Source organism: Propithecus coquereli, unplaced genomic scaffold, assembly GCF_000956105.1.
Source record: "Propithecus coquereli isolate 6110/MARCELLA unplaced genomic scaffold, Pcoq_1.0 Scaffold308, whole genome shotgun sequence".
Taxonomy (NCBI): domain Eukaryota; kingdom Metazoa; phylum Chordata; class Mammalia; order Primates; family Indriidae; genus Propithecus; species Propithecus coquereli.
In genome coordinates this window covers 892,122-901,857 of record NW_012148708.1, presented here as the reverse complement: position 1 = coordinate 901,857, position 9,736 = coordinate 892,122, and the positions used below count along the sequence as shown (strand labels likewise).

At 38.2% G+C, this 9,736-nt stretch overlaps 2 protein-coding genes across 2 annotated transcripts in view; both read left to right on the top strand.

Moving 5' to 3' along the window:
* SEH1L (SEH1-like (S. cerevisiae)) overlaps positions 1–4,888 on the top strand; it is a 50,250-nt gene extending 45,362 nt beyond the window's left edge. Inside the window, exons 6-7 of the mRNA XM_012649964.1 lie at positions 1,329–1,519; positions 4,198–4,888. Of these exons, the coding sequence (XP_012505418.1) occupies positions 1,329–1,519; positions 4,198–4,414 (408 nt within the window). The 3' untranslated portion in view covers positions 4,415–4,888. The remainder of the gene's footprint in view (positions 1–1,328; positions 1,520–4,197) is intronic.
* Positions 4,889–9,184: 4,296 nt separating this feature from the next.
* The window catches only part of CEP192 (centrosomal protein 192kDa), a 150,089-nt gene continuing 149,537 nt past the window's right edge, over positions 9,185–9,736 (top strand). Inside the window, exon 1 of the mRNA XM_012649963.1 lies at positions 9,185–9,234. The gene's annotated coding sequence lies outside the window, so the exon portion shown is untranslated. The remainder of the gene's footprint in view (positions 9,235–9,736) is intronic.

The following is a 9,736-nucleotide window of genomic DNA, read 5'->3' as shown; positions in this document are numbered from 1 at the left end:
GTCTCGAACTCCTGAGCTCAAACAATCCGCCTGCCTCGGCCTCCCAGAGAGCTAGGATTACAGGCGTGAACCACCGCTCCCGGCCCCTCTTTCTATTTTTTTAGTAGAGACGGGGTCTGGCTCTTTTTCAGACTGGTATCGAACTCCTGAGCTCAAATGATCTGCCCGCCTCAGCATCCCAGAGTGCTAGGATTACAGGTGTGAGCCACCGCGCCCGGCCCAGGAACAGAACATTTTTAAAACTAGAGTAAATATCATAGAATATGCAATATGTCCAATAAAAAGATACTGTTTGTCATATATGTAACCTGTATGACTGCTTTACAAACTCAGGATAGAACTACAATCATCTCTTATTAAATAATTGCTTTAGATAAACAGTCCTTTAATAGAAGAAAATCTAGTATTTTCCCTGCTTCCTCTACAATACCCAAAAGTTTAAGAACCTTGGGCCCCTGATTCTAACAGTTTTTTACAAATGCCAAACTGAGGGAACTTGGTCTGGTCAGCTGACTACAGTCTCTGTAGCTTGGTTCTGCACTTTCCATGGATGCTTCTCCACTGGACAGAGATGTCCGTGGTTTACATACCGCTATAATGGGTGGCGTCCCATACTTAGCACTCAAAATTATAGCTGTCTTTGTTCATTTACACTGAGCAGTTACTGTTTCTCCAAGTGCAGTCTGGCTAAGCTTTGAGGGCCTCCTATGTTCAGTTTTAGGCTTTGATAGAATCAGCCCAGACCTTCCTTTCCTCATTGTAATTTGATTTCAAGGGCTTTGCTCTCCTTTTCTGCCTCTGGGCCTTAGTCAGGACCACCCAGCTGTGCACCCCAGCAGGCTCCCTAACTGGGGTTTCTTGGATTCATTGTCTTCATTGGCCAATTTTGCATTCAGTAAGCAACTCAAATACCAAAGGTTTTGTTACCTCCATCCATCTCAGAAGACATTAGGTACCCACATAACTTTTACTTGCATAACCAAGAAGACAACTCCATTACCTTGCATATATATGTAAGTGAAATTCATTATAATGGAGACAAAGATTTTATGTTGATGTTAGCATCATAATGTGATAGCTTAGAGAATTCTTTCTGCTAATGCTTACCTTGTAAGGAAGGGAGGTGGGTGATGAAAGCTTTATGTGTTTAAATTAGTATTAAAAATTCTTTGAAAACTTAAAAATATTATTAAAACTGAGATAACACGTATTTCATTTTTAAAACATCTTTAATGTTTACCCTGAAAGAAATGTAGCCCATGGCTTCTCTCTTGTTTCTTTAATTATGGTTTAAGGATATGAATACAGGTTTGTGCCCTTGTGCATAGGTATTAATCATGTTAATGTATTTGGCTGTTTTCCTTTCAGCTAATTATATGGACAATTGGAAGTGTACTGGTATTTTGAAAGGTAATGGGAGCCCAGTCAATGGGAGTTCTCAGCAGGGAAGCTCAAATCCTTCCCTAGGTTCAAATATTCCAAATCTTCAAAATTCGTTAAATGGATCTTCTGCTGGCAGGTAGGCTGTTTTATGGGAAAACTAGAAATTATATATTTTTTAAATCATTCTGGTAGCTATACTAAAGACAGGTTATTTGATGATTTATAAGATGGAATGAAGAGATTTGCATGTAATTAAGACATTAGAATTTAAAAATTTATTTTGTTAGCTCTGTATTTGTCTTACTTGGTCAAACATTTACAGGTAGGTTATGAGGCCACCAAACTAAATTATATTCTGAAATTCAGTGATCTATCAGTAGAAATGTTTATAGTTTTAAGATTTTATTTTCTGCAGCACTGAGAAAGAGCAACTATGGTTTAATAGTGAGAATTTTAGTCCTAGATGTACCATAGTGTTTTTTAGTGCTTGTGCTGTGGCCATTGCATCAGGTCAAGTTGAAGTTTTAAATAATACATTAATTAAGGTTTTGTAGAAGAGAGTACGTTAAATGATTTGACTTTTGTGTTTAAAACTTTAATGGAGATTATAAGAGGAAATGATAAAATCTGAGATCTTGATTTTTACAATATTTAGATTCTTGTTTATCATAATGAATATTTGATGTGATCTAAAGTCTTCCTTTTGTTTTCATATTTAAATTTCAAATATGTGAATTTGTAAGATACCACTATTTTAATATGTTTTTGTGAATAATTTGGAATAGAATTTAGGAAACTTCAAAACATAGCTTTAATGAATTGTCCTGTGGTTATCTTGTTATCCTAAATAAAAGAAAATGATTGTATTTAAAATTTCTTCAACTGTTTTTATGTTATAGTTTTATAAAGAAGTCCTATTTGATTTTGAAGTTCTAAGTATTTGCATTAAAACAATTTCAGGTTGTCATAGAAGATATCACATTATAAAGATGATTTCATTAAGCAAAGAATACTAGAGTTAATTTTTTTTTTTTTGAAGACTGGTGTTTGGTCACTGCCTGTACTGCATATTTTCTTTTGTAAATAGCTTTGACGTTTTGATCTGTATTCTTAGTGTGCCAATAACCATCTGTGTTAGATCTATGATGCATTTTCCCTTCTCCATTTGTATTATGTCCTTTAACAGAAAGCACAGCTGAGTACAAGCTAACTGGAGTAACTTTGCTGTCTTGCTGCTTGTTGCATGCACACAGGAATGGAAAGCAAGCTCCTTTCCCCTTCCCCAGCGCCATTTGACCTCTCCCAAGATACACCAGCAGCCTGCTTACTACTAAATGCAGTCTAAAAGGCCTTTAAAAATACAGTGTATATCATTTTTGTGTACTAGTCAGTTCATTGACACTATTTGAAACTTTTAAAATATAAATGGAGAGGCTTTTTGTTGAGACATTGTCAAAAACAATTTTTTGAAATGTTCCTGAAACTAGGGTTTAAAAATTAGAAGGATTGTTACTATCCTTATGTAAGTAGTTGGGAGGAGGAAAAATATCACTTTATTTCATTTGGAGAATATTGGCATATTTCTTTGTTTGCTAAAACAGTAAACTTTAAATGATGAATTTTTATACTTTTAATTTGAAAATTGAATAAATATTTTTTATAAAGATTGCTTTGAGTGCTAATTTGTTTACTTTTTGTAGGATTTCTTAATACATGATATTCAGTACAACTCTGTCATTTCTTTGTAATATTTAAAAAATATTAGAAAAGGAGTGAATTAGTAAAGTATTAATAGTAAAATGAAAGTAATTTGCTCAGTTTGTGGCTAAGTTAAGCATGTGGTATTTGTTTCATTTATAATTTGCTAGTAAAATGGAAACACCTTTATAAGTTTTCAATTCATATTCACTGAAGAAATGTTTCTAATATGCATTTGTGTATTTTTATTGTGTGATTTCATGGCTTACTGTCATTCAAATCAAAATTTGCACACGTACTGTAAGAGAGAAGCAATTAAAATGCTACTAAAATTGTGCATGTAAATTAACTTCAACATTTCGTGTCTCAGGATTTTCTTCATTTGGTTGAGTGTTTCAGTTCTTATCTTGTAAACCTCTGACTTTGATGACAAGCTGTAAAAGATTTAAGTTTGCTAAAATGTATAAGTATTATGGGTAAGTCATAAAATGACAGAAGAATAACAGAAGGGCATAATAATTCTTTGAACCGTTTCACTTATCAAAATTCTGTAGTTATTCTAAGGTTTTTGCAGAAAAATAAGTATATTCAATGACTGTATTTCTTCAAAAGTATGTTGCAGTAGCCAGGCATACTATGTAAAAATGTATGTGAATTTGTTCTCAGTATCATGTATGCACCAAAAAAAGTGTGCTTACTGCTGCTACAAATGAAGCATTGCTTAAAATAAGAAGCTTATTAGATTTGTAAATTTATGAACTAGCATCAGATGTTTCTTCAGAGATTAGAAAATGTTTTAAATTTCTAGAATTAATGTTTTTCTTTGTAACATTCATACTGATAATTTTTTTTGACATTTTAAGTTTAACAGATTGTATTTCTTTCAAATTTCTATACTTGCTTAAGCAATCTTGATTTGAGTAAGGGTCTTGATTTGTGCTATTATGTTCTGTTAGTTTTGGCATGAATATACTAAAGCTTATTGTTTTCCAGCATTTATTTTCTGGAAACTCTTGGTTCTCTTTGTATTTACTACTTTTTTCTTTTTCTTCTGTTTTTTCCCCCCCTGTTGTGTTGTTTTGTTCTGGTGTTTTGTTCCTGTCTTCATTGTTTCAGGTATTTCTTTCCCCCTCTGGATTCCCCACGGGCTGGATCAAGATGGTCCAGTTATGCCCAGCTCCTTCCTCCTCCTCCACCTCCCCCTCCTCCTCCTCCGCCTCCTCTGGTAGAGCACTCTTGTGATGCTGACACTGCCAGCCTCCAGTATCCTCACCCTCACAGAGGATATTTCTCTCGGCCTCTTAATCCCTTACCTGAGAATGAAGGGGTTTAAAACACTGATTTAACATTTAAAGGCCTTATTCAATGCTTGTAAATGCTTTCATTTCTGGCTGCCTTTTGTTTTTCTTCATTTTCTTTCAAAAGGTTTTTCTAATTTAGGGGCCTGTCTTATGTGTATTACAACCAGAACACAGTGTTTGGAACCTAAACCTGTTTGTGCGTTAGCATCAAAGGAACATTACTTCACTGGTTGATAACCTTTGATGAAATGAAATATGTATAAGTAACATTAACTGTGAAAGTTACACACAGTAGCTGACTTCAAAGTGCCTGTTTTGTAAACTTTATTTTGAACTGTTTCCGTAGTCTTCAGTTTCTTATGCTTTGTCGTACTGGTTAATGTGAAAACATATTATGAAATTCACTATGCCTTTGAGACATACAAAAACGTTTTTAATTTTACAAGCTAATGTTGCATTTGACTAGTATGTAAAATAAATCATTCCTGTGTATAAAGCAGCAAAACATATTATGGACTTTTTGGCCTTTTCTTTTTAAAGGGAAATTGCTTTTACTCGGAATTACTTTTTAAAGCTTTTATAATTCTTACCCAAGTAGGTTATTTAATAAAATATATTTTAAAAGATATGAATCTGTTGCCTTATGAAAATCGAATGTATTTTATTTAAGATAGTTGTTAAGGCTTCTGCTCCATTTACCATGTCACAAAAAGAAAAAAACCCCAAACAAACAAAAATTAGTAGATGAGCAAACATGACATTTATTTAAAAGGTAAAAAGTCAATATGTAGATTACCATCTAGAACTGACAGATGTTGACTGTTAAGTAAATGTTATTTATTTATTTATTCATTCATTTATTTTCGTAGAGATGGAGTCCCACAGCCCAGGCTGTGTCTTAACAGTTGATTGCCTAGGTGACATAATTTGTTATAACTATATTCTAATTTTCAAAGACAATTTTCCTTGAAAGTGTCATTACCCCCCCAACTTTATGTGCAAAGGATTGAGCTGATAGAATATATTCATTTTAATTTAAGAAACATTTGAGTTTTATTGTCTAATTAAAATGTTTTGTCTGTAAAGTTGCATGTTCCATGTTAAAAAAATCCTTTTCAAATAATTCTCAAAGGTCTTCCTTTTGTTAAAGGAGTTGCTTCAGACTTGTAGATATGTAGGATCACAGCAAGGGGTCTAACTTAAGGCTGAATCTAGCTCAGAATTAAGAATTCATGTCTTTGAGGTTTCAGTCATTATAGAGCCACCTGAGGTTAGAATGGGATAATGAATTGAGACAGTTCTGCAAGTTAGTGAATATGTGCACGATACTGTGCTGAACACTGTTGGGGTATGTGCAAAAAAGAAAAGGTAGTCTGCACACAAACTAGTGAAAGAAGGCATTTCCAGAATTTATGGAAGGTAAGGGGTTCAGCTTTGTAATAAATGTAGAAATTGTATTAGTGGGCATAAAAGAGTAACTTATTTGAGCTGGCAGGATTTGGAAGGTATATCTGATTTCAACAGGGGGAGTGAGGTAAAAGGACCGCGTGTTCAGGGAACAGGATACAGTCTGATGAAAGAGTAGGGAACATTTAGGGGTGGGGGACCTGTGGCCTTCTGGATCCTTGAATGCGGCCTTTTGACTGAATCCAAATTTTACAGAACAAATTCTTTTAAAGAGGGGATTTGTTCTGTGAAGTTTGGATGTGGTCGAGGGGCCGCACTTGGGGATCTGGAGGGCCACATGTGGCCTAAAGGCTGCAGATTCCCCAGGATATTGGTGGCCAAGGCTTACCACTTTAAGCAGTTGGTAAAGCGGAGCTGTGGGAGATGTCTGGCTTTAAAAAACTGGGTATGTATCACTTCTAATTCCCTGAGAAGGCATGCTGGCCATGGGGCCTTTGCAGGCTCTACTCAATGTCTAAGGAGATTTAGAAATCACAATGGGAACTCTATTCCTCCTTTCCAGTTGGCAAGTAAGTCTAGATATTGAGGTGTAAGATAATAGCTAATATTTGTTGAGTACTTCCATGATTTTCTAGATACCTTACAGGAATTGTTCTAAATCCTCACAAGCCTCTGAGGCAAGTGCTCTAATTATCCCCATCTTACAAATGAGGAAACTGGCAGGTTAAAGCTACTTGCTCAAAGCTACACAGCTAGGAAGAGGGTGGGAGGCAGAGCATGATTCAGATCTAGGCAGCCTGGCATCAGAGTCGGTGCTCTCCTGCCTGCAGATAATACGGATTGCAGATCTCTGTCACTAGAGAGTCATATCAGGTTGGTGAGTGTTACGGGGAGAGCTTCGGTGACTTGATGTTTATGGAAGAAGGACATTTATTGAGTAGGTACCAAGGATACAGAGTGAATGATAGTCTGGAACATGTAGACACATTCTAGCAGTTCACTTCTAATGTATGGCCACTGTGTAAAGGGGTTAAGACACTTTGAGAAAGAAGGATGGCTCATTACACTCAAATACATCTTTTCAGTTCTGGAACTAATATTTGGTTTATTTTTTCAGGATTCGGAAAATCTTCAGATTTTCTCCACTGTGCTCGTTGAGTGTGGACAAAGGTAGAATAGGGGCAATTACAGTTTGTAAAATACCAAGGCTAGACAGTTTCAAGAAGAGATGTCAGAACTGCGGTGACGTGACTGGGTTTAATAATTAGGAGGCCGTTCCTGATAAAACAAATGTTAAAGTGTTCAGGACTAGGCTAGGTAATGTGGAATGACTGAAAGTAAGGTGTAAAAGTGGAGACAATTCAGGGAGGGAGAGAATGATGAAGCAGAATCAAGGTGTGTGTGTGTAGAGAGAGAGAGACGCAGTATTTTCGCAGGCAGAAAGGAACCTGTGGAGAGAGGGAGCTCAGCAATGTTTTGGAGGAGGTAGTTAGGCAAGTGATCAAATAGAGATGTCTTTCCCCAGCAGGCTAAACTCAGGAATAGCGACTGTTAAACTGAGCTTTGTTTTCCCTTGTTGTCCTCCCAAGTGCACCAGGCATCTTAAACATTCAATAACTGCTGAATTAATGGAAGTTAAGGCGTTAGCTTTGGTCCCTCAGAGTATATGGAAAAAATATTGAGAAAAAGAACTGTATAAAATGTTTTTTGAGATAAATTTTTAGTGAAAGGTGTGAAATTATATTCCTCCATGGTCACAGTGAAGTAAGTAGTAGTAAAAGCGCTTGTGCTGAGCAGAGGCGGTGAGATTTGTGGCCTAAGGAGGATGGAGAAAAGTAGGAAGCTAATTAGGGAAGAATTACATCTAATCTCATTTTTTTCCAACCGAGACCAACCGTACTCCGTTACAAAGGGGCGATTAGGTTTAGTGAACTGTCAGGAAACTTGGTTCCCGAGGAATTACTTGCTGATTGAAGGTAAAACATGACATATTTCAGCGAGTAGCAAATGGCGATAGGAAATGTCCGCATCTGCTCACAAAAGGACAGAAACGTGTCAGGTGATTAGTTCGCCGGAAATATTTGTGTGTAAAGTGACTGACGGTGCTTTGGGATCCCAAACTGAAAAAGGTAGGCTTCATTTTCAAATTGGCCAAGACTTCCAAGGCAACGCCTTCAGTTCAGCTCGAACTGGAAGATCCGTCTCGTCCTCCGGAGCTGCGGGGCGCGCCACTTCCTCCCTTCAAATCCTGAGGCGCACCGCTCTCACCAATCATGGGGCTCCTGCCCTCCCGTCTCTTAGTGCCGTCCAATCCGAAGCCGGCGCTGGTCCCCGCCCCCTCCTCTCGTGCCGCGAACAGACGTAAACCCCAGGGGCGCGCGGTACGGCTGGCCCGGGCGGTCGCTTGTGCGGGGGCTTCGCGCACGCGCGCTGCTGGCGCTGCTGGGCCGCCGCTTTTCTCTGTGGACTTTTCTGCTCCGCTCTGGGCATCCGCAACCGGGGTCGCGGGCTGGGTGAGGACGGACGCAGGTGTCTTGGCGTGCTCCTGGGCGGGAGGCAGGCGCATAGGCCTTTGGCTTGCCTTTTGGCTTCCGCGCCGGCGGAGCAGTGACGGTTGGGCTTGGCGGGGGGCGCCGGCTCCCGGCGGAGGGCTGTGGGGCGGCGAGGTCGGCGGGGCGCGAGGTGGCCTCGGCTGCGGCGCTCAGTCCGCGCCTCCGCACCAGCCGGGCCTGGGGGTTGAATTCCGCTCAGTGAGATTAATTGCACGCCTGCGCTTTGGCTTTTGGCCAGGCCTAATGAGGTAGACTTTTGGGGGATCATATCCTTGTTTGCTCCTCTCCCATTTTCTGACTTCCAATTCCTGACGTACGGGCGCTCGCTGCTTTGCTCTGGAGTTTGTTTCTTGCAAAATGCTCTGTTCATTGACCAGTGGTGTTCCTTTATGTGTACTGTGACGGGCAGTTCTCTTTCTCCTTTTTGTCTATAACAACACAAAAGGGACCCGGGAAATAATGTTTTTGTTTTTTTTTTTTTTTTTTAGCCACTCAAATTTAGCAGTGAGGGGGTTGAATACCAACTTTAGTGACACTAATGTTAATAAGTTCTGATAACCCTCTACCATCGGAGCAGCCAATTTTCCTTACTTAATGCTGCGTTCATATTTATTCCTAATTCCTTACTTACATTCCTTGCCTATGATTTCATTGTGAACATAACGCGAAATGAGACAAGAATGTTTAATGTTATTCTACTTTTGTTTTGCTCTTAATTTCAGACTTTGCTTAGTAAAACATGAGGTCCCTTTTGACGCAGTCGTTTGGAGGACAGCTGTTTATATGACAGTATTTCCATTTGCCGTTACTATTTTGAGGTCATTTGGCTGGCTTTTTTACTGCTCCAAAATCAGCTTTTTCTCCAAATTTCAGTTTTGTGGACAAAGTTTACGGTAAGCCTTGAAAAGTAATATACTACATGCCTACCTAATACTAAAGTATATCTTAAAAAGTGTCAAGAATAACTGATAAGTGTTGGGGAAGTTTGACTAAGTTTTGGGTTTCACAGCAGGTACTTTTAACTATATTTAATTGTGTACGCAGACCTACAATTAATGACTGCAGTAAATAATCTTTTATATACCCAGGAATGTAATTAAAGCAATTAAGTATTGGTAAATCCATATGTGAAATTTGAGGTCACTAGTTTAAGGAAATAGCAAGAGAAATCATAAAGATGGCTACGCAGTTTAAATATAGTAGAAGAAAAGATAACATTGTCTTCACTTTAGATGATGGAGGCGGGTTGGGTAATGCAATAAACAAGGAAGTTAGGGAAATTTCCCTTCTAGAAAACCTTTAGAAATGTGCTATGTCCATGAATGGTTTAGAACAAGTGTAATCCTTTCTGGAAAGAAGACAAACTAGTTATTAGATTACATCTTTTTTTTTTTT